The sequence below is a fragment of the Pholcus phalangioides genome, unplaced genomic scaffold (genome assembly GCF_987345545.1).
Source record: "Pholcus phalangioides strain wild (caught in Gottingen) unplaced genomic scaffold, Ppha-v1.0 ptg000017l_1, whole genome shotgun sequence".
Taxonomy (NCBI): Eukaryota; Metazoa; Arthropoda; class Arachnida; order Araneae; family Pholcidae; genus Pholcus; species Pholcus phalangioides.
Genome location: NW_028301610.1, coordinates 765,435 through 790,693, shown reverse-complemented (window position 1 = coordinate 790,693; position 25,259 = coordinate 765,435). Strand labels below are relative to the sequence as shown.

The following is a 25,259-nucleotide window of genomic DNA, read 5'->3' as shown; positions in this document are numbered from 1 at the left end:
TAAACAAAACTCAATAAGAATCATCTGTAATAACAATGAGCAGCACATCAACCATAACAAAAGACTAAAACTGTGGTGAAAACAAGTGTCATCAATATATACTGTTCAGGGAAGAAGGGGGGGGGAGGTCGAGGGACAGAAATTTCTGCAAGAAAAGTGAGTAAAAAAATTCTAAACTTTTCCCTATCATTATTATTTGGTGCTATTCCTGCATTTACACTTGAAAACAGAGTTAATCTGCTTCTTCCTAATTTTTTTTTGATTGGCTTCAAAAATTTTATTTAACATTATTTTTTTCCTTATAAGTTTTGAGAGCCATGGTTAATATACAGTATTTTAAAATTATATGTTCCTTCATATTATTGTTTGGAATTTTTTTTATAAATTAATTTCAGCTGAGGAAAGGGAAATATTGCAGAAAATATTACTACGTTTTTTGAAATTTTTAGTGTTACTTACGGCACATCAATGAAGAGTAAGTGACACGCTCTGATAAAAGATAATTATTTTTTCTAAATTTTAAAACGCTCTCTAATCAAAAAACAAAACAAATTATTTCAAAAACTTCACATTAATTTCTGAAAGTATCGGCAGTGGTTTTTTAGTTCTACAATTATTACTAATTTAACTGTGCAATTATATTACATGTAAAAAAAAAAAATCTGCCATACCTTAGCAAGGCCGCGCATCGATACATTGGTTAAGAGGCTTTCGCAACCATAGCAACGAGTAATGCGGTTCCCTCGTAGCTTCCTCTTCACTGCAAAGTTAACCTGAAACAGACTATAGTTGCCTTTTCTCCAAATCAAAAATGGTCGCCAACAAAGCCAATTTTCTTTTTTTACTGCATTACGGTTTCTAGAATTAGAGCGGTATCGACCTTGATTATTGTTAAATCTACGGTGATCCAATTTGGTCAAATTTTCAACTTGTTTTGTTAATTCATTTACCTGATAATGATTGCTTTCATCACTTTTACCAGCGGTCAAATGAGAGGCATTTACGGAAGTAACCGAGACAGCAGTGCATTCGCAAATTTTATGTCATCTGTGTCAATTTGTCCAAATTTTTGGAAGTAATGGCCAGGACGGTTTGCACTGTTATCAGCAATCTACGTAACCATAAATTTTTCAAAAAATTATCATCGTGATCTTCGCCGAGATCTTTCATTTGCCTTAACATTGAGGGCGAGTGATCCCCTAACTCAACATCAAGTAATGTTTGAATTTTTTTCATGTGAGAAATTTCAAATTCTGAAAGTAAACAGGCTTTTAGCTTTGAATGAGGCCAATCTGATGGGGGGGTCACAAACTACGTCAGTAACATGTGACAGTGTTTCAGGGTCTAACAAAGCAACTAATGTATCAATTTTGTATGCTCAACAGTAATACCACACACCCCGAAACTGGACTCGAGTTGTACAAAAAATAGTTTCACATTGCCAAAAATTTGGTACTTTGACAGACACACGACCACATTGTTATTAACTTTTTCATCTCCTGAATTTCCAGGTTTCAAATCCGTCATTATGTGAGCATGTAAACTTCAATACCAATACGAACGGAATTGCACTGTTAACACCCCAGAGGATACACGAGAAAGTGAATATAATCTGGCCTACCTTTCATCAGCCACGTTGGGATGCGGGCCGAGTTGGTTTGATAATGCATATCTCTGACTCCACTCTGATTATAAGATGACTTGTCAACAATCAACATTAATTTACTTACAAAAATTCACACACAAAAAAACATCAACATATATACACTGACGCAACAACTGCATATTTTTTTCTTCTTCCAGTGCTTGGCGCGTGTCATCTGCGTAGTCACTTTTAACGGCAAGCGTTGGCGAAACTCTGCCACATATCTCATACACCCAGGTCCCCCAGATTTTTGCATCTTCCAACCAATCGTCCACCCACCAAATTGCATTAATCTGTCACTGCTTCTGGTGCCATGGCATACCGTTTGAGAATGCTATAGTATAACTGTTTTAAAAAACTCATGCGGGTATGTGTGTTGAAACAATGTACAAGAAACCTGAAAACATACATTATTCTAATTTATGTGAGGCTCACAATTCAAAATCACAACAAATAAATAAGTGAATTTTTTTCCCCTTAAATTCAATCACACCCACTAAACACTAAAGTGCAAGCCACTCACTATACCTGCATCATCATTTCAACTCTGGTGGTGTTATATTGGATTCCACTGATATTAGACATCAAGCAAGTGCACTCATTGTTACATCAGATTCCACCAATACTAAACATTGCACAAGCGTGTTCGCTAAATTGACATCACAATGTTTGACATCAGAATTAACGATACATCGCTGCATTCAAAATCATGAAATCGGGATATCAATTTAGGCCTTACATCAGTGATTCATTATAAATCGACACATCGTCCAGTACTAATGTACATCCAAAAAGGGTCATTTAGCATCAACTAAATAAAAAACATATTTTACTGACAAGATTGTTTCTTGCGCATTTGATACATATGCATTTATTATGATGTATTTCTGACTTGCATGAAAGTTGTTAATATAATTTACACATTTTCATTCTTCTACAGATTTAATGAGTTTTGGTAAAAAAGAACAAGCAAACTCTAGACTTTGCATGGTAAGCCCAAGCGTCTGGCAGCTGCATGAGCACTGCTGATCCCTGCAGCCGATTTGAACACTAACGCTTCAATTTCGGCTGCAACATTCAGCGAACATGCCTTTCTTGAACATGGTCGTCCGGTTCTTACACGATTCCCCAGCATTCCAGTTTTCTCAAACCACTTAACAAGCTTTATGAGGACTGTCGCTGTTAAAGGCCCTTTTGCAGTCCTCACATTCTTCTGAACTCAGAATATAGCCAAGGCAATGGTCGCTGATTCCTGGTTCACATAAAAAAACTTCAACAAAGCTTCATCCTTCGCACTCAGCATCCTTGTTCACATACACGGTTTACAACAGTGAACTGGTTGTGGATTAGGAGCACAACACAAGTTCTTTTAAGTGTCTTATTTGCATAATTCCATTGAAGTCGCTCGTACCAGTGGTACCTATCGGCTGTTTTTTGAGTTTTTTCATGTCTTAAAAAAATTCCCGTGACCTAGCGATGTTAACCCTGCAAAACTTTATTTCGGTTATTTTTCCAGTTTTTATGCATTTTTAAAGTTTCTGCTGACTTTTTACTTCCCCCCCCACCCACCCTGTATTTTATTATGTGGTGTATACCTATCCCTTTCTGTGCAAGAGGTTATGTCAGGGTGATTTTCTAAGGGATAAGTGAAACATGAAATTGAAAATAGAATCCTACTGCATATTGCAATGGAAGTGAGCATGAATTACAAATTCACTAACCAAAGGATGTACCTAAACAAGAAACGCATTGAGCTACTGAAAGAGACAAAGAACATCTAAGAAAAATAAGTCCTAAATTTTATGATGCATTAATACTTGAGTGTATATAGTGGTTGGCATTTTCTTAATTATAGATGTAAAATTGTAACAAGTGTTGAAAAAAAAATTGATTCTTTAAGTACAGTGATATCTCGACTTACAAATTTTTCAGCTAACAGATTTCTTTGTGATTTTTCTGCTTTGGCTAACGAATACGGATTCAGCTAACAGACATTTTCGATGATATGAATGCACACACTAACATAAAATATCCACATCATAAGCTGAATTTTTGGACAAATCATCAGAATTACTGTCACTAGGGTGTAATTTACTCGTGTCAACCTTAATCTTTTTTCATAACCATTATATGAACCATTTCATATAAAATGAAAGATTCAGCCAAAATAGAAAATGCACTGAAAAAAAGGGGGGGGTAGAATATGTTTTCAGCGCTTGCGTTCTTTCAGTGCAAGACTCTTAGAGCACGAAGCTGAACAGTCCGGGAGATTATCTTTCCATCTGCATGTATCAGACACAGAAATAAGCTGACCAAATCACAAACGAATGGGGACACTTATGAACTCGATTCGGTTATCTCAACACAAGCTTTATAGACTAAAGCTGGTATTGGTTGCATACATAATGTGAAATAAAAAGAAACTCCAGCATCTCTCATCTTCCTGTATATCCCCATTTATACAATTTTGAAGCTGTTAATTTTAGCCTTCAATCAGTTTGTCTTTTTTATAGCATTCCTGGGCATTTTAAAAAACTTATCTTGGGCTGAACCTGAAACAAATCAAATGATTTTCCATAGTAACCTATGGGAAATCACGTTTTGACTAATTAATGTGATTCCAGAACAAATCGTCTTCATTAGCCGAGGTACCACTGTAATATTAATATACAATATATTATCATTAAATTTGATTGTCAGTATCATGGCAATAAATATCTTGAAAGTTTTTAAATATTTATTTAAATAATAAATTTCATAATTAAAATTCAATATCAATCATTTGAAATTACCAATAGTTTTATTTTAAATTAAATTTTTAATTTTATTTATAATTGTGATGAATTTTAAGAAAATTTATATTCAGCCAAAACATTAGCCGAATATTTGGTATTCTGCCAAATCACTGTTCATCCCATCTCTAATATTAATACTATGAAAAATGCATTGGGGCTAAAGAATGGTATGCTATAGAATAAAAAATATACTATAGAATATATAGGATATACTAATAATAATGATGTAATATACTATATAGCATAATTCATGGGATACGTTGGAGTTCAGTGATTTTTTTGGAATATCCAGACAAGTACTTGATGAACTGTTCCAAAATTTTGGTCAAGCTTGTATTCAAAATTGCCGGTGAAAATTTAGTCGCAAATACATTTTGGGGGCCCCGACAGAAATTGATGTTTTCGATCGACCTTGTATCAGAAAAAGCTGCAAATAATTTGTAACTTTCACATAATATTTTACCCGATATTTTCAATGTTTATATGCATTTTCTTGGAAATTGCACTACTTTTTCAAAGATATGCATGTTTTTTATAAACATTGTAATTTTCATCGTACGTTGTTGCTTTGAGTTTGCAACCAAATTTCGCAAAACTCGAGAGAGAGAGAATTTGACAACATAAAAATTACATAATATACCGAAATTTAAATTAGAACCATATTTCATGAGATACAAGCATTTAATGGAAATAATTTTTAAGTATGCATGTACGATAGATTTTGTATAAAAAATTTATTTTTTTATAATTTGGTTGCCAACTATATAGAGTATTTTGTTACAGTTCCCAAATATTTTGTTCCATTGCCCTCTTCTTCAAAAATTGTTCTCTCATCGCCCACCCCAACTCCAGCAAACCCATAGAATCTTTAAATCTTATACTAAACCTATATGTATACATGACATATGAACAATAGATGGCACATATTTCTTTACTTCTGTGATGGCATTTGCTACTATAGTTCGTTTCAGGTTAACTTTGCAGTGAAAGGGAAGCTACGAGGGAACCGCATCACACGTTGCTATGACAACGAAAGCCTTTCAACCAATGTATCGATGCGCAGTCGCGGTAAGGTATAGCTGATTCTCGCCAGAAAATTGAAATATTCTGCATAAATGATCATCGTAAGCCTCCGATATATGGGAACTATATTTTGCGGCGAAGGAATACATCTCTACCTTTCTCTGCACTGCAAAGTTAACCTGAAACGGACTATAGTTTTGATTTGGACTTAAGCTGAGGGAAAGAAAACTGGCTTGACATAATTGGACGAATTTCCTCCTCCCTGTATAATGCTGCCATTTTCTAGGAACTATGAGAACTCTTGAGAAATTTCTCTGAGCCTATTTGAAAGCAATACTAAGATGACAGAAGAACAAGAGAGAGACTCTAGAGAGAGAACAAGAGTTGTGATTGAACTTTGCGAGAAAGTTGTTAGCTCTCCGATTAGCTTGTAAATACGTGTAAATTGCTGTTCTATAAATATGATGTGTTTGTCCATCGAACTGCTTCTTGTTTTGCAATCGCGAAGTCTTGTGAAAATTGTTCGGAACAATTTTGGTGTCAGAAGTGGGATAATTCAAGACTTGCATGAAAACGAGAAGAATGAACATGAATGAAATGCGAGAACAGCTGAATCAACTGATGTCTGTGATGGGCCAGATGAAAAATCAGGCACAGAAAAGAAAAGTTTTCCCAGGAGATGAACTTCATCACTGAGAGGGTGAGTGTGGTGGAGGGAGCAGTGAACGCAGTCGACGAGAAGCTTTCAAATCGAATTTAGTAGCAAATACTGTCATAGAAGTAAAGAAATATGCGCTATCTATTGTTCATATGTCGTATAACAATATACATACGCGTACGCAGAATTTTCTCAAGGGGATTTTCAGAATTTTTTCCCTTTTGAGAGGATTTTTTTTTCTTCTGCAAAATAACACTATAATCTTGGCTCAAGGGGGGTTAGAACCCCAAACCCCCCTCTTTGCATACGTCAATGTATATATATAACTTCTACTGCTCTTCCCCCCCCCCCAACCATTCCAGCATACCCTAGGTGGCAATATTGCCCACTTTGGAAACTCTGGTACAAAAACTTTTATGACAATTACAATTGAATATCATGAAATATATATATATATATGTGATAGAGTGAGCTATGTTCACGTTACTTGCTGAAAGATGAAGGATTTTCCACTAATTTGATATATTTCGATTATTTCCTTCAAATCTTTTATTATGACATCATACACGTGTGTTATGCTCAAAAACTTTTCTTCATCATACATGTGTTTTCGCTGATCAGCATAATGCTATAGAATTATTCTCTAAATAATCAAATGACAGAAAATAACAAATACGAATTTGTGGAAAATCCCTCATCATCTAGGTACTTTCAACAAGTAACTTGAATACAGCCAACACCAGCTAGAGCAGAAAGCCTTTGCTCACAATATTTTCCATGCCATGACGCCATCACATTTCGGCATTCCCCCCTGAAGCTGCTTGTCCCTGATAATGGCCATTACAATTGCCATTAGCATGCATGTACTCGCCCCTTATTTTAATGTTTAAGTTTTTTGTTTAAATGTTTATTTTATACATTTCTTGGGCAACAATACTGTTTATTGCCTTGCCAAGTGTTTTAAAAAGAATAATTGAAAAAAACAACAGCTAATCTGGCCACCAGCGAGCTTTGTTATAAAAAATACAGGCCTATCTGTACAACTGCATATAAAATCAGATGAATTCATTTTTTACTATTACATGAATTGCATTGATGAATATTCTGTAATATTGGTATTACAAACATAATTAATCTCACAATCCCAATTTTCATTAACTTAGTACTATAGGAGTAAGGCTTTATTAAGTTAGTTGATGATCTTGGTGCTGTACTATTTGAACCATTTTTTAATGTTATCCTTCAACAAAAGGATATAAACAAATACTTTTAACAAATAAACAGTTGGATAGAATTTAGAATTACAGAAAATGTGTCATCCCCTACCCATATCCTGGAGACGGGCTTCTATGATAAAATTTTTTGGTGGACCCCATGCCAATATTTCTCACAGAGACCTTCGATAGAATTTCAAATAATTGCATGAAAGGAAGTATTTTGTCTCATGGTCGCCCCTCCTCCTGAAACTGGGTCCCTTGGTAAGATCTGTGGAGGGCCACCTGCTAGGGTCAAAGTAATGAAAATCACAATTTTTTTTTTTAATTTTATATTAAAAATTTTAACTGAACACATTCACAAATTTAAAAAAATTCAAAGCCTAATGATGCTTTTATTTCAAGTTGATAGGTGTGTATGACCTGACAGTATCATATGGTATTGTGTGAATTTACTGAACACCTGAGAAGAGCGAGGACTGGAACTGGTTATAATCATTGCAGCAAATCTGGCAATCCACTGCCCAACGAAAACCAGAGCAATGGTCTCGAATGATATGTCTTCTATGGGACTCGCCTCTGGCCATCTTGTGAAAAAAGACCACACATGCAACACATGAACTTATTTGACAGAGGAAAGTACCAACCAAATCGAGACGAGTGAGATTATATCTATTGAAATTCAATATCACCATTGGTCACCAATTTTATAATGCTTGAGGATCATTATTTTATGATGCATAGACTGTGTTATAATTTGAAAGAATAAGATGTGTGTGCATAAACATTTGTGAAACATATCAATTAGATATACAAAGATGCCTCCGTACTCTAATTTACCTGGATCCCGACCCAGGTTATTCAAAAAATCTGGGTCATTTTTGAGTGAAAAGAAGTCCCTCTCAAAAAAAATTTAACTTGAAAAAATTATGCTCCCCCATAATTCACTGGTATATCTATGAATTTTCTTCCAGCATGCACCAGGTCTTTGATCACCTGCATATACTTCTTCATTGAGACTGAGCAGGGGCCCCATATTCTGGGTAGGAGAAGAAGGTACAGGTGAATCAAGTAATTAGTTTCTAAAAACACGTTCTATCTAAAAGTTCATTTACTTTCATTGTCTACTACTAGAAAAAGCTTGCAAAGAATCTCATTAGCACTGAGAATTTAAAGTATGGAATTTTGCACATGTAATAAATCTAAAACAAATATACAGTTGATCCCGCTTATAATGTTTCTCCCATTTAGAACATTTTTCCACTTAGTACAACTTATTTTTGTGGTCCTAACAATAAGTAATTCTCATTAAGATTTCCCATTTAAAGTGTTTTCCTGTTTATGACGGTTTTTTGAAAACCGTGCCCCTCCAAAAGCTGATTCTGCATGCACACTCGTGATTTTCACAATGCGAAATGGTGACTACCACATAGCAGCTAGATGACAAAACTGGATATTCAAGGTTTTTACAGATTCGGTTTTTTTTCACGATCTTGGGGAAAATTTTAGAATTTGAACGGGTGTTCCAATCCTTTACAATTTAAAAAAAAACATGATTCGCAATATTGTAACAAGGCAAATTTACGCCATATAGATACTGTCTTTGAATGCCAACATATAACCATGAAAGTACCGTAATTTCTTGTATGTAACCGGAAGGGAGAAAATCCACAGGGGAATAAAACTCCAAAATTAGACAGTAACACGGCCCCTCATCCAGGGAAGCGCAACTAGAGATATCCCTCATCTTATTCTTTAACAATCCGCGTGTATATCAATACCTTACAGTGTACAAAGTAGTAAAACCAGTTTTTCAAGGTCACGTGATCCTGATACATGATAAAAGGGGAAAAGTTGGGGAGGTTTTTCTCTACTTGTTTCTTCTTAGAACTAGGAAAGAACTTGTCCCTAACAATATTTTTACGAGTCCTTTTCTAAAATTCCGGGTATTTGACACGTTATAGCGCATCAATGGCATCTCTGATATAATCAACAATGAAGTAGCACGTTTGAAATAGAGAGTTGAACCACATTTTTCCGCATCCAAATGTCTTTTAGATAGTACCTTTTGGTAGGCTATTTGTGCTTGTTTTACGTGTAGGCAGATAATGTGACATTTGATGTACAATACAATCGGTCACTATTAGGTGCATTCATATCCCCAGATTTCACACATAGTAAATATGAGAGAGAAATCTCAATAGTATTTCTGTATATTTAGAAAGTACAGTCAAACCCAGTTATAGCCCCCCCCCCCTCCCCCGTTGTAGTGCCAACCCCACTTACCGCCAGAAACCAGTTATAGTGTTAACTTGTTACAACGCCAATTGTTGTTTGGATGTGTATACAAAATCTGTATCCATTCTACAAGAAAATTTCCACAACATGTCTTCGCCCATTATTTTTTTTGTTTGAAAGGTGTTCTTTCAATACCTGAGAAATGGAAATTAGTGAAAAAAAAGTGATGCGCTGTCGTTTTCCTTTGTTTATATACTTATAAAATGCATCGCTAAATTTATGTAGAACTAAAATAGTCTCATAGGTAAGTGTAAAATATGTCTCTCTCAAGTTTTATATCAAGAAATATTTAAGTAATATTGTACAGTTTTTAAAATTTTATGAATTTTATTATCTTCAAATTGAATGAGTGTAAAATGGGTTATTTTATTTATGGAATAATACTAACAAGACACTGAGATACAGTATTCCATTATAAACGTGTGAGTTTATGTAATGAAGCCTCTCCGAAATGCTATTCCAACCATATGATGTTCAACTGTATTATGTTAAAAAAAAATGTCAATTTATCTTTCCATACAAAATAGCAAATTTGGATGACTTTATTCATGTATTGAAAACACTTCAAAAGATATGATTTCAACTATACTCCAATTCTTCATGTAAAATAATTTAAAATATTTGTAAGTGATTATTATATTATTGATATCACAATAAGAGAGTAGTGTATAATCATAGGGTATCAAATAGAATTTTACCGTCTATGAATTTGGTAAAATTCATATTTTTCCTGTCTTGAACATAGATAGCTCGTCGCTTCATAATGTAATTCTCAAAATTGATCCAGCTTTGGATGTTACTGGCTTTATTGTTGTATAGCTATTGCAACTGATAATTGCATTACTAGCACAATAGCAGGTTTGTCCACTAGTACCCATATAAATGTCCATCCTCGCTCTTCAATAAGGCCAGACCATTTTTTCCCTGATAGTACATCTGATTCACAGAAAATCAGAATTCACACAAATATCAGAAAATCTGATTATATATCAAAAAAAGGTGTTTTTTTCAAACGTATTTCTAAATAACCTTCAAATAAAAATACACTTTTAAAAGAAAAGTTATAAATAGTTAAAAACTCTTATGCAAAGAAGCTGGTGACACTTTTAAAAAAGTAACTATTTTTGTTACTAGATTTTTACTACAAGATTCAACGAAAAGCTGGTTATTTGTGGAGATGATGATTAAAAGGAAGGAAATTTATCTCTGCCCCGAGCACGTCAAATACCCGGAATTTCAAAAAAGGTCACATAAAAATTTGGTTCACGTGTCCTCCGGGATGTGTTCTTTCTTAGTTCCAAGAAGAAAAAAGTATAAAAAAACCTCCCTAACTTTTTTCCCCTTTCTTTTTTTTTCTTTTCACTGTCCATCACAATTGTGCCACCTTGAGAAAGTGGTTTTACTACTTTGCATACTGTACTGTATTGATATACATGCACGTTGTTGAAGATATTTAGTTGCTTCCCTTAATGAGTGGCCGTGTACAGTATTTTCAAATTCTGAATTTCTATTTCCCCTTGCAGATTTTCTCCCCTCCGATTACATACTGGAAATTACAGTACTTTTGCGGCTATCTGCTGTCATTCAAAGACAGCATCTATATGGCATAAATTCGCCTTGTTCCTACAAGATTGCGCATGCACATTTATGCAGTAGTCGCCATTTTGCATCGCGAAAATCACGGGTGTGTACACAGAATTGGCTTTTGGAGGGGCACAAGGATTTCTTCCACAGAAATTGTGGGTCACTAATGCTCAAAAATAATTTTAAATTAGCAAAGTATAAGACTGTATTTTCTCCAATATTCTAATTTTCTACAAAATTATTTTTAATCTGTAATTTTCTGGTGTGGGGGGGGGGGGGGCTCGAGCCTCCATACACCCCAGATTTTGCCTTTGGTAAAAATTCGGGTTTGGAACCTGCGATTGTGCAGTGGTAATCGGCTGAATATGCGATTTTCTAAGGTTTTCCAATTTTGAGTTGACTATCCCTTTGAAAAAGCTCTGGTTGCCACGAAAATCACACAGACCTACAACATAAATATGTATACATTAAATTTCAAATCCCCGCATTACCAATTCAGAGGATAGATGATGGACCGCAACTAGGATGGGAGGGGGGGGGGGTCGCAGGCAGGTCTAGTGCCCCCCGGCTCTGGACTAGAGGGGGCGCCAAATTCACCCTTTATAACTGCTTTTTCTACATTACATTGGGTGTCAAAATGTGTGCTTGCTCCGTTTGAGAATGTATCTAGTTGCGGCCCAAGATAGATGGCACCATCTACTGAACACAAAACACGCTAAATGCCGGGCACATACAAGCGCACTCTGTTAACCCACTAATGCCGGTTGGTAAGAAAATTTGTCATTCAAAATTTTAATTTTTTTCTTTTCCAATAAGTGGTGTGGAAGTGGTTCCACACAGTATTTTTTCTTTCAAAAAATCAAAGTCGTCGTTAATGGGTTAAGTTTCATCAATATAAATCTGACATAGCACCAATATTCAGGTGTGAAAATATGTGGCAGTTAAATGACAACAGATCAGAGTGGTGGACCATCAGGGAGGGAAATAAAATCATTCTACCAGGAAATCGCTTCGTATGAATAGGGAATCGGTCTGAAAGAGTGTACTGAGAGAGAATCTCATTTGCTTTAAATTTAAATCAGAAGATATTAATGAAAGAGCCAAGATTTTTTTAAAGAAATAAAATCCAATCAGAAGGGAATTTATACATTCATTTATTAGTAATATAGTAGAATTTATATCTTAGTAAATATATAAATGTGTGCCTCTAACTTAATTACAGTGGATCCTGCTCGTAATGTTTTTCAAAAAAGTGTCATAAAAAAACATTGTAAGCAGGAAAATACTTTAAACAAGAAATCGAAATCTTAATGAGAATTATTTATATAGTTGGGATGACGAAAATAAGTTGGACCAAGTGGAAAAACGTTCTAAATGGGAACGTTATAAGCGAGATCCACTGTACAGGCAATAGGACTGTACAGTGGATTAGTACAGGCTGTGTAGACCTAGTATTAGGCCTGTACAGTGGATTAGTACAGGCTGTGTAGACCTAGTATTAGGCCTGTACAGTGTTTTATTACGTGTGCTAAATTCCACATGTTCAATTCTCAGGCTTTTCCTACTAGTAGACAATGAAAGTAAATAAGCCTTTGGATAGAACATGCTTTTAGATATAAATTATTTGATTCATGGAGATACCTCCTTCTCCTACCCAGAACATGGCTTGCCGCTCTGTCTCAACGAAGAGATACAAGCAGGTGATGAAAGACTTGAGGCATGCTAGAAAAAATTCATCGAAATACCAGAGAATTATGGGGGAAACCATACTTTTTTCAAGATAATTTTTTTCGAAAGAAACCCACTTTCACTCAAAAAGGACCCAGATTTTTCGAATACTCTGGGTCCTGGGACCCAGGTAAATTAGAGTACAGCAGCATCTCTCACAGGGACTCAAACCCTGGGCTCTCGTTTGCCGGACGAGTACATGGATGACCCCCATCCATGTATGGAGCCTTTCAACATATATATATAAGCTCCAAGGTTGAAATATTCTGTTTCCATAACTCAGTTGGTAGAGCACTCGTCCGGCAAACGAGAAACCGGTGTTCGAGTCCCGGTGGGGACAGAGATGAATTTTCTTCCTTGTAATTATCACACACATACCCCCACAAATAACCAGTTTTTCGATGAATTTTGTATTAATAAGTGGAGAGGTCATTTCTATATATAGATTTTTACTGTTTGAATGATTTACTGTCATTTTAGCATAGCATGTTATGCATTTGTGTATGAATGAGAGTCATGCAATCATCTATACCCGATACATATTTTAAATGGTAATTTAAAATGACGGAATTCTGGAAGGAGCAAAGCAAAGTATATTTGTGGCAAAGTATTAAACAAAGTATTATTCATTCTGTTTTTCTTCCCTTTAATAAAATACACATTACATATTTCATACATATTTTTTTATAAATGACTGAAAATAGTGAATATTGCATATGTCTATCCTAATGAAAAATAAAGGATATTATACATTTGAATTGGTCTCAATTTTCTTTTGGTATTCAATGGATATTCTTTTGGATAAAATTGAAAGAAATGAGGGTATAAAAAATTTATACTCAGTTTTGGGAAGGGTTGGTTTCTCAAATATTGTCAAATTTTTATTAAAAAGACTGGCCCTAATTGATTCTTGAAAATTACATTGAATTGCAAGTATAAACTCAGGAACGTATAACTGGCTGTTGCGAAGATGAATTTTGGAAAATTCAACTGCCTTGCAGGGAATCGAACCCACGTCCTTTCACTTTCCAGGTGAATGCCCTAGATCAGTGGTTAGCAAACCGCGGCTCACGAGCCACATGCGGCTCTTTGGCTCATAGAGTGTGGCTCTTCTACAAAATACCACGTGCGGGGGCACAAAAACTCCAGATTTTTGTAAAAATCCTGTTTAGACCAGGACAGTCTTAAGAGCATGATGGGGCCTCGAGCCAAGTGATTTTTCTGAGGCCCTACCTGACAAATTTTTGAAAATTTCAACCGGTTCTAATTTCTCTGAGGCCCCTCTTTCCTTGAGGCCCCCGGGCCGTGCTCGGTTGGGCCCTATGTGTTTAGGCGACACTGGTTTAGACATGCATTTGGGCCGTTTTGTTCTCATCCCTTACAACTCCCTAGCGAGCAGGGTTTAAGCTACGGTCGCATTTTTCGCAAAATGCGAAAGGAAATCGTAGAATGATAAAGAATTAATTAGTAGCCACATTCGCAAAAATGCGTACAGGAGGTACGCATTGTAGCATTTTGCTAAAGCTTCCCCCCCCCCTTTTCGCTGTTTAGCGAAAGGAATTTTTTATCCAGCTTAAACCCTGCTAGTGAGTCATCTTTTTTACGGGATTTTGCAGAAAGCCTGACACTGCTGTCATGTGACACTTCCGCAACCAATCAGGTGGGTTGAAACTAGAAAGTTCGGGAAAAAGTTGTAGAAAACAAGACTTTTTTTCTTAAGGTACTAGGGGACAGATAGACGCAAAAGACGAGTCTCCTCTCTGAACATGGGGGGGGGGGGCATGCAATGTTTTCCATACCAAAGGAACGTCAATCTCTACCCGGCCAGATCATAGAAGACGACGCTCCTGGGCCACCACCTCTCATGATGACTCTCCAGTGGCCACCTCTCTCCATCTGCATCCAACATCGGTCATATACAAGACGAGTGTGAATGGGAGAGTCTGAAAGGGTCGACCTCAGCGAACGTAACTCAATCAGATCGAGAACGTTTTTAGCAAAGGCCAGCTTAGGAGTACCTTAATTAAGTTAATAACAATGTACGTACCTATATAATTTAAGTTAAAAAAAAATTGGCTCTCGAAAGAAATTTTAATCGCTGTACTGTTGAGTAATGAGTTTGCCAACCACTGCCCTAGACCACTAGACTACAAAGGCAACAAATCTCTCAATCTTTCCTTGGAGCTCGTGTGCACTGAAAGGGACCGTACATGGATGGCCGGACCCGACTCAGGCCCAGCTCACAACTGCTGACGCTGCCACCAGATGGTGACTTATGAAAGGATAATGTCACTCCGCTATACATACGAAGGCTTTCCAAAAATCTTGGTTGGTTTGGTTTTCTCTTTCCAAAATTCATCTTCGCAACAGCCAGTTGTTAAAAAACCTTCATATGTATTAGGGGCTGATATAAGGCCGATCAAAAACATAAATTTCTTGTCAGTCCCCTAAATGCACTCGTGATTAAATTTTCACTGGAAATTGCGAATATAAATATTGGATTTAAATAAAAAAATTTCTGAACAGTTCAAGTAATTTTCTAGAAATTCGAAAAAAATCTTTGAACTCCAAAATATCCTATGACTTATGGCTATATAGTGTGTAGTTATATAGGCAATTAATCATTATATAGGGGATATATTATAGTTTTTTCACTGTATCATACAATTTTTATTAGCACAAAAATGATTAAATTCTAGAAGTAGAACTACAAAATTTGAAATTCTTCTGATCAATGTGTAAAAAAAAATTTCACACTAATAGGCTTATTTAAATAAATTTATTACATCTTGATACGATTTCCACATCCACAAACCCAAACACATCATGCACAATACTTTAAATCTTTAATAAGTTTCCATTTATCAGTTTATACTGATAATAATCAGACCAGTAAGTTACTTATAATTTAGGATTGAAATAATCAACAAGGTCCCTACATCTTAGAACCAGACTAATAGACTTGTGCCTGAGTGGCGCAGTGAAAAGATGCTCATCTTCCACTATGACGGTTGCGATCAAGGTTCATGGGTTTGAATCCAGCCAAAAGTACATCATTGTCGACAGGCTGGAATCTTTGGTGAGCTCACACACTGAGATTTCTTATAGTCCCTTCAAAAGTAAATTTCTTATGTAAAAACTAAAAATAATAGAATTCATCCCAGGCTAAAAACCCTGTCAGCTCTCTTTATGTGGGGGGAGGGGGAGACCATGGTAATCATGGTTATACATAGCAAATAATTCTACCTCCGTCAACCATAAAAAAACATTTCTTAATGATGATTTTCAATAACTGAAAAATCTTTATTCTCAAGAGCTATATGTTTCATATATCCCTCACTAAAATTCCAATGTAAACGACTTTATTTTATTGAGAAGGGATTCAAGTATTACGCCAGTAAATTTTCAGCCCTTTTTGACCCCCTCCCAGCAAAATTTCATCACCTCTACTCCGTACTTTCTAATACATACTGGTGGGAGCACACGCAGGGGATGGGGGCGGTGGCAGCATGGGGATTCATGCCCCCTGCCCCCCCCCCCCACAATCAAAAATTTATTTTTTTAATGTAAAAAATTTTTAAAAAAAATTAAAATTTTGAAAGATACCTTTATATGTTACTATAACCAATTTCTGTTAGTTTCAATGCTATTTGAAGGCTAAAAACTCAAAATTTCTGTTTAAGAAATTTGTTGCAACCCACCGTGTAAGCTATTTATAGTAAACCCGTGGACCAAATGTGGCCTTGGGGTTATCGGATGTAACCTGCCCCCTTAAACCGTTTTGTAAAAATTAACTAAGCGGCACTTACAGTTTGCTTAGGTGACCCATGATAATTCCAGAGCATTTAAGTGGCCAGTGGCAGATTCACAGATAACTTAAGTGACCCGCAACACAGTTCCAGAACACTTGAGCGATCCGTGGCATATTTAGAGATCCCTTGAATGACATATTTCAGTTTTAGAGCACTAAAGCAGTCTCCAGTGCAGTGCTGTCTTAAGGCACGGCCAGGGGCCTCGCAAAAATGAGATATGGTTGAAATTTTCATGAATTTGTCTGGTAGGGCATCAGAAAAAATCACTTGGCCCAGGGCCCATGATACTCTTAAGATGGCCCTGTCCCAGTTCAGTTCTATACCACTTAAGTTACCCACGGCACGTTCCCAGATTACTGTGATGTGATGATTCCCAGATTAAGTGATCTGCGGCATAATTATGGATCACTTGAGTGATGCATGGCACAGTTCCAGAGCACTCAAGTAGCTCAGACACCTTTCCAGATCAGTTGGATCGCGAAACATTTAGGAATCACTAAAGTGGCTCTATAGAGGACTTAACAGGTAGAATGTGAGTTCAGGTGCCCACAAACTAGGGAAAGGTTTTTCTCCGTTTTGGGACACAGAGTAAGATGCCATTAAGAATATTTCATGTTTTTATAAAGGGTGGTTGATGACGTAAGCAATCCCTCCCAACAAATCAGGAAACCCCCCATTGATGACATAATACTTGAATGACCCCTAAGTGATAATGAGCTACTGTGGTGGACAGTACTCTAAGGATACACATTTACAATCATGTTTTAGAGTCCACATTTTTACAAAAAAAACAAGTCAGATAATTAAATTTCATGATGAATAATCATTCCACACAAAGTCTGTTAATATGATTCAAAAATTCTTAAATTTGAGCATGCAAAAAAGGGTGCACAAAAACTATTAGCATTCATCATTAGAAAGTAACGTTTTTCACAGATATTAAGGATATTATTTTTTTCATCACATAAATCAACTTGAATAAATTGTGAGTTAAGGTTTTTAAAAAGTTAAGGTTTTTAAGGTTGTTAAAAGCTAACAAAATTAATCTTCTCGGAAGTTCTAATTCAAAAGTGGCCGAAATGATTTAAGACATTAGTCACATTTGTTTAATAGTATATAATATTGTCATTTATATACTATTAAACAAATTTAAGGTACATAGAAGTACATAAGAATATGGGCTACCTTTGCCTCAATCTTTTCCAATTTTTTTCAATTACATAAAATGTAAAATTAATGTTTGCACCAGAAGTTGCAAAGAAGTTATTTGTGTAAATAGAACATGATAATAAACAGAATGAAAATCAAAAGTTGAAATTTTGTTTCCCGGCTTATATAAGGACTTTTTTTTCTGAGGAAAGTATTTACCTAAAAGAAGTAATTTAAGTTCTCGTCGTGCATCTCTTTTGTCTTTTCGTAGCTGCCTTTCTATTTCCTGATTTATTCTTTTCTGTTCCTTAGCTTCCTCACTAAGGCAACACGCCATGATGAAGATGCAGCCTCACTGAGTTTTATATATGCATCCAGTTAGTTTTCATCGGGAGCAATTTATACTCATAGAACATATATCAGTACACAAAATAAATATACATCTCTGAAGGATGTTGCTACAAAAGCAGTGAGCGATACATTCTCCCTCAGTCTCACCACTTCACAGGGCACGCATACACTGATCTACAAATCAAAGTTGGGTGTGGTGGTCTCGCCATTCCCCCATCAACATCAACAACCGAGAAAAAAAAAACCTCTCTGCAGAAAAATCTATTCTCTTATTATAATCGAATATAGTTTGTCTTTATCATTTTTAAAGGATTTTTCTAAAATGAAATAACTTATTTCCTGTAATAATAAAGTTTTTCGAAATCATAATTAATTCATGTTTGCTTCTTTCCCAAAATAAATTCAAAAACTTTTGTTTCAGAAGGGATCTTTTTATGAGGAAAAAGAAATTTTTAGTTGCATAAGAGCTAAATGTATTTTTCGATAGGTCTCCATGAATTCAATTTTTTTGATAAATTGTACTGCTGCAAGGAGTGACCATATTTTTCTTCGTGACAGAAATGCAACGCCATGATAGCAGAAACAGGCCATCGAAAAATTTTCCTGGAATATTGCAGATATCCTGAGTGACCATGCGTCCCGTACTTATCGGGACAATCCCATGGAGAAAAGAATAACAGGAGGTGAGTTGACCAGCCATGACCTCCTAAATTACACAAGTTATCTATCTGGTCGTGGACCAACGCGTCCGTTGAGAAAGCATGGGGAATTAGGGTTGCCAAATGAAGCCAGTGATCGCTCTATTAAAGGGACTAAGTCAGCCCAAAACACACCGTGGATTCCCATGCTTTCTTATGAGAAACATGCCCGTTTTTTTAAAAATCATTTAAAAATTTACTATTCACTTTAGGAACTCAATTTTTTTCCCTCAAATTCTGTGGAGCTTTTACAATTTTAGTTGTTATTTGTTTTCGAATACTAACTTCAACAACAGGGAACCTTTTACTAAAATAACCAAAATTTAGTCATATCTTGTGCCACAAAATTTCTTCTCTCGGAATTTTAATTTAAAAAAGTTATGCCAAAGCATGTAACACCCATCTCAATGCTGAGAGAGACACAATGTTTAAAGACACTTGCACAAGCGGTGTTTGAAAAAAATCTGTCTGTTTGCGAGAAACATTATATATGCAAAACATTAGTATATATAATGCCTCTGAGCTGTTTATATTGAAATATTGTGAGAAATATTTCTAGTCCAGGTAGAACAAAAACTCGAACACAGACACAATTTTAGATTTCAAATTCAATTCGAAACTGTTTTTTGTTAAATTTGCGTGCACATATACCACTTTAAAAGCAAAGTAATAGGTACGAAATGAAGAGGGGAAAAAAAACAGCCCAAGTGATTATTTTCGTAAATAGTATACGCCAGAGATATGACTTATCGCGGCTTGTAAAAAAAGTTTTTTTATTTTTTATATATTTTTTTTCTGAATACTACATCTACATAGCGGAAGGTTCGGATGGGTGGCATATATTTCAGTAATACGTATTCAAGAATATGAGAGTGGAACGGAAGAAGGGTGACGAAATTTGTACAGCCTACGGGCAACAAAATCATAAATATAGTGGCGGAGGACACTCGAGGACTTCCAGTACTTTGAGGCACGGGGACGGCAAAATGCTGGGTAAACCCCGGGAACACTTTCGAAATGTCCCGGATCTATCATAATGATGAACGAAACAAAAAGATAAAATAAACAGTTAAAAGAAAAAATTATGAAAATTGCATTTTAGTGGAGCTTCATATTATTTTAATTAATGATATTCCCATAGACATTAATGTGATACATCGAATTTTTAAAATAAATTGAATGAACTGAATGAACTTGTGACGAGTTGAGAGTGAAAAATGATCTTCCCCTTTTTAAAAATAAATTAAAAATATAACAACCCTATATAAGGATAAGGTTTTATCTTTCCTCATTACCGGATCATGTAGATTACTCGAAGAGGCATTAGACAGTCATGGTCAATTTATTTAGTTATTAATATTTTAAAAGTATTCGATCCGGCAAAACACATGTTAAGTATAGGGAAAAGAGCGATTTGTTTGGGCTTACTTCTCAGCCAATAGGGTTGCCACAACGGCTTCAATTTTAATGCCTGGTGTCACCTCCTTGTATTCTTTCCTCCATGCACAATCCCAGTTTTTTCTATTTTTTTTGGCTGTTCCTACTTTTGTGCAAAAATGTCCCATTTTTTCACGTATTTTCAACGAAACCAACTTGACTTGTATTCTTCAAATGAACGATTAAAATTATCTTTCCAACTCAAATATTATATAATGATAATTACGACTACAAATAAAAATATTTATTTCACGTATTTGTCATGTCTTTCTCCTGCAATTTGAAGTGGCGCTTCATTGGCGACTTTTTGTGCGATAACCAACGCGAATTGACGAGTTTGCTCAATTTTGGCAATTATTGGCAATGTTCCGTATTTTCTCGTATTTCAAAGCCCAATTTCACGTATTTTTTTCGAGAAAATATGGTCAACTTACGGATAGTGCTAATCACAATAGCAACCGAAGCAGTGCCATCCTTAGAGGAGAAATAATATATTTCTTCTCAATGGTACCATCACATCAAAAATGGAATTTTTGCAAGCACTAATATCAGGCTGACCATATGTATTCGAAAGAAATTGAGACTCCAAATACGGGACATCGTTAAAAATAAATCCAAAAGTAAGAGAAGTTGCCAAATATTGCTAAAATCACGGAAAGAATGACAATGGCGTGAAATGAAGCACAACTGCAAGTTGCAGTTGATTAAAATGAATTCCACAAAATAAAATGATGTGAGATTAGACTGACCATTTTCTGGAAACAAATACGGGAAATTCAGCTTCGAAATACGAGAAAATACGGGACATTGCCAATTATCACAAAAAATGATGCCATAATTGAGCAAAGTCGACAAAACATGCTAAAATAAAAGAAAAGTCGCTAATCATGTAGATTAATCTTCACTTCAAATTGCAGTGAATTAGAAAAAAAACATCATAAATATATGTGGGTGAAGAATATTCTTGTTTGTAGTCATAATTATGGTAATGTAATTCCTGGTAATGTAATTCCTGAGTTGGAAAGATTAAAAAATTCGTTGATTTGAAGAATAAAACGAAGAATGAAAAGTCAAGTTCGCTTCATTGGAAATACCTGAAAAACCGGGACATTTTAAAAAAAAGTCGGGAGAGCCAGAAAAACAGAAAAAACCAGGACTACCCCTGGAAATATGGTCACCCTAAGTGAGATCAATATTCTTATTTACATTTATAATAATAGAATATAATTTATGAGTTGGAAAAATAGTTTAAATTTTTGATGCCAATGAAGATTATAAATGAGACTGTTTAAAAAACGGGAAAAACCGGGCACATAGTTTTGCAAAAAAATCGGGACCGTCCTAAGAAATGTAGGACGTATGGTCACTTCACCTAATATGCTTCAAAACTGTGGGCATGTAAATTTTGATGTATTTGTAATGTATAATTAGGCTGACCATATTTCCTCGAGAGAAATACGGGTCATCAAGATTCCAAATACGGGAAAATACGGGACACTGCCAATTATCGCCAAAAATGACGCCAAAACCAAACAAAGTTGCCGAATATTGTTGAAATTACAGAAAAATCAAAATGGTGGGAAATGAACCATTACTGCAAATTGAAGTGGATTAAAATGAATTCCACGAAGAATGAATGAATTCCACGTTCACCAAGACGAATGTGGGACATTAATATTCTTATTTATAGTTGTAATTATCATAAAATAATTTATGAGTTGAAAAATAATGTCAATCTTTGACTTCAATAAAGAGTAAATATTCATGTAGGCTTTGTGTAAAATACGGGAAAAACCGGGACATTTTTGCCAAAAAGTCGGGACGCCTAAAAAAACAGAAAATACCGGGACTGTCCTGGGAAATACGGGACCTATGGTCACCCCATGTATAATGTAATTTTAAATGTCTATTATGTCTAGTGTAGGGTGACCATAAGTCCCATATTTTCCGGGAGAGTCCTGGTTTTTCTTTTTTACTAGTTGTCCCGACATTTTTGTAAAAATGCCTCGTTTTTTGGTATTTTCAACGAAAACAAATTGACTTTTTAATCTTCAAATGAACAATTAAAACTATCTTCCGAACTCAAAAATTTCATTACTATAATTACGACTACAAATAAGAATACAGTCAAATCGCATTATAAGGAACTCGACTGGAGAAATAAAGTGACCAATAAATAACTTCGTTATAATGAAATTTCGTTATAAAGGAATTCTAGTCATTGTTTCTATGTAAAGTTAACTGAGGGATCAGAGAAATGTTTGTTAAAACGAGATTTTCGCTATAACGATATTTGTTAAAACGGGATTCGATTGTTTTATTCATCCCATATATTTGTACGTGACCATACGTCCCGTATTTTCCGGGACAGTCCAGGTTTTCTTATGTTTTTCCAGTTAGCTCGACTTTTTTGTAGAATTAGCCTGGGTTTTCACGCATTTTCAATGAAGTCAACTTCACTTTGCATTCTTCATTTGGCTCATCAAATCAACGAATAAAATTATCTTTCCAACTCAGAAAATATATTAGGGCAATTGCGACAACAAATTAGAATATTTATCTCGCATATTTATCATGTTTTTTATTTTAATGCACTGCAATTTCAAGTGGAGATTCATTTCTTGCGATTAGTGACTTTTATGTGATTTCAGCACGAGTTGGCAAATTTTCTTATTTTTGGCATCATTTTCGGTGATAATTTTCAGTGTCCCGTATTTTCCAGCATTTCGAAACTCAATTTGCAGTATTTTTCTGGGCCGCTGTGGTGGTCGAGTGGTCATAATGACGGACTCGGATCCGGGTTCGAACCCCACTGTTGCCATAGTGGTGGTCGGCTGAAGTTGGTTTCCTGTGTTTCCCAACTTCGAGGCGCAAATTCGAGCCCATCTCCCCATTAAAAAGTCTTGCCACAGAGAGCAACAGACCTACAACGATTAATTATTCAATCATTACACTTTACTCATAGTTAGAAAAACTGGTGTCAAATGGCATCACTACACATAACAAGAATTACACAAAAACAAACTTCACGTCAGGTTTCACTACATGTACACGCAAATTCCCGCATGTACCAATTCGTTAGAGATTCCACAGAGGAATATGGACGAGGTACATGTGTGGTTTAGTAGTAGTATTTTTCTCGAGAAAATATGGTCAGCCTACATATTTGTCATGTTTTTTCTATTTCACTGCAATTTGAAGTGGTGTTTCGTTTTCCGCGATTGGCGATTTTTCTAAGTTTTAGCACGAGTTGGCAACTTTGCCACTACAGTAGAACCTCTACTAACGGACACTCTCCGTTAACGGACACCTCGCGTTAGCTGACACTTTTCTGATCCCCGGTCCCATGGAATAGGGATTTAATGTATTTCACTCCCCATTTGCGGACACTCTTGATAGCGGACAGTAAAATCAGACAAGCTCTATTTCTTCTTTTTTCAAAACTATAATTTATTCATTTTTGTCCATTGATCGAGAATTTATCATATTCAACGGTGATTATGTATAATCCCAAGCTCGTATTGGTAAATATCATAATCCGGCAATCAATTACTTGATTAACGGAACATAACTATGTTCCAGGATGGTGATTCTAAATGGTAATGTTAGTTTTCTTTGCACATGATAACTTAATAAGAAAGCGAACATTAGAAGATTGATAATGTTGGTATGAATGTTTTTATCTCCTTCACACTTATGTTAATTTAATTACATTTATGTTGCAGAATATGTGTAGTGCACGTGTATGCGGGTAAAAATAATTCATTGGTCTAAGGCCGGCATTACATCATAAACGTTTTGTAAAAATTATTTTATAAAACTTCAAAAATACAACCAATAAGCTCATCGGTTATATTCGCTCGAATATAACCAATAAACTTATTAGTTGCATTTTTCAAGTTTTATGAAAGAACTTTTATCAAACTTTTATAGTGTAATCCCGGCCTAATGAAGAGTAGAAAGGTTATAAATTTTTCCATATATTTTTTTTCATTACACTTTCCATTTTTATTTGAGAATTATTCGTTATCGTAGGTGAAAGAGATATATGTAGTTATATTTCAAATCACACACACACACACACACACACACACACACACACACACACACACACACACACACACAAGCTTTCTTTGTTGAGGCAACTGTTGATTATGCATAACCATCGAACTGGTGTTCACTTTTATACAAACCCACAGTAACATATACATTTTAACATTATCATTTATAGCAGCGGTTCTCAACCGGTGCTCCGTGTGCACTTCCCAGGGGCTCCGCGGCCAATCGAGAATAATAAAATAAATCAATAAATTTGATAAACAAAGAGGCCTAAAGGGTACCGCCATATAAATAATATACTAAAAAGGGCTCCATGAGTTAAACAGGGCTCCGCCAGAGAAATTATTCACTGAAAAGGGCTCCGTGAGTCAGAAAAGGTTGAGAACCGCTGATTTATAGGATTGCGACCGAAGCCAAACGCCGTATAAATGTGAAAGTCGTATAAACGAGGTTCTACTGTAGGCCTACATCGTACCTCCACATTAGCGAATAAAATTTTTGGTCCCATGGGTGTCCGTTATCGAGAGGTGCTACTGTATTGGCATCATTTTTGCGATATTTTGCAATGTCCCGTATTTCGAAGCTAAATAACTCATATTTTTCCTGAGCAAATATGGTCAGCCTAGTCTAGAGCTCTTAGAATAGGCTTCGAAAAAAATCGGGGAGGGGCGAATAAGTTTAATAATAATGAGCACCTTGGGAATAAGTTTCTCAAAGCGAGGTTGCTTCAAAATTGGCATTTGAAATTGTCGAAGAATCTGATAATCAGTAACATATTTACAGGGGGCTCATCGGGCCCAAGGCGGAA

The 25,259-nt window shown here is 35.6% G+C and overlaps 1 protein-coding gene across 1 annotated transcript in view; it reads right to left on the bottom strand.

Moving 5' to 3' along the window:
* The window catches only part of LOC149072092 (guanine nucleotide-binding protein G(q) subunit alpha), a 225,946-nt gene extending 207,450 nt beyond the window's left edge, over positions 1 to 18,496 (bottom strand). The window contains exon 1 of the mRNA XM_089246123.1: positions 18,126 to 18,496. Coding sequence (XP_089102249.1) covers positions 18,126 to 18,243 — 118 coding nt within the window. The 5' untranslated portion in view covers positions 18,244 to 18,496. The remainder of the gene's footprint in view (positions 1 to 18,125) is intronic.
* Between the last annotated feature and the right edge of the window lie 6,763 nt (positions 18,497 to 25,259).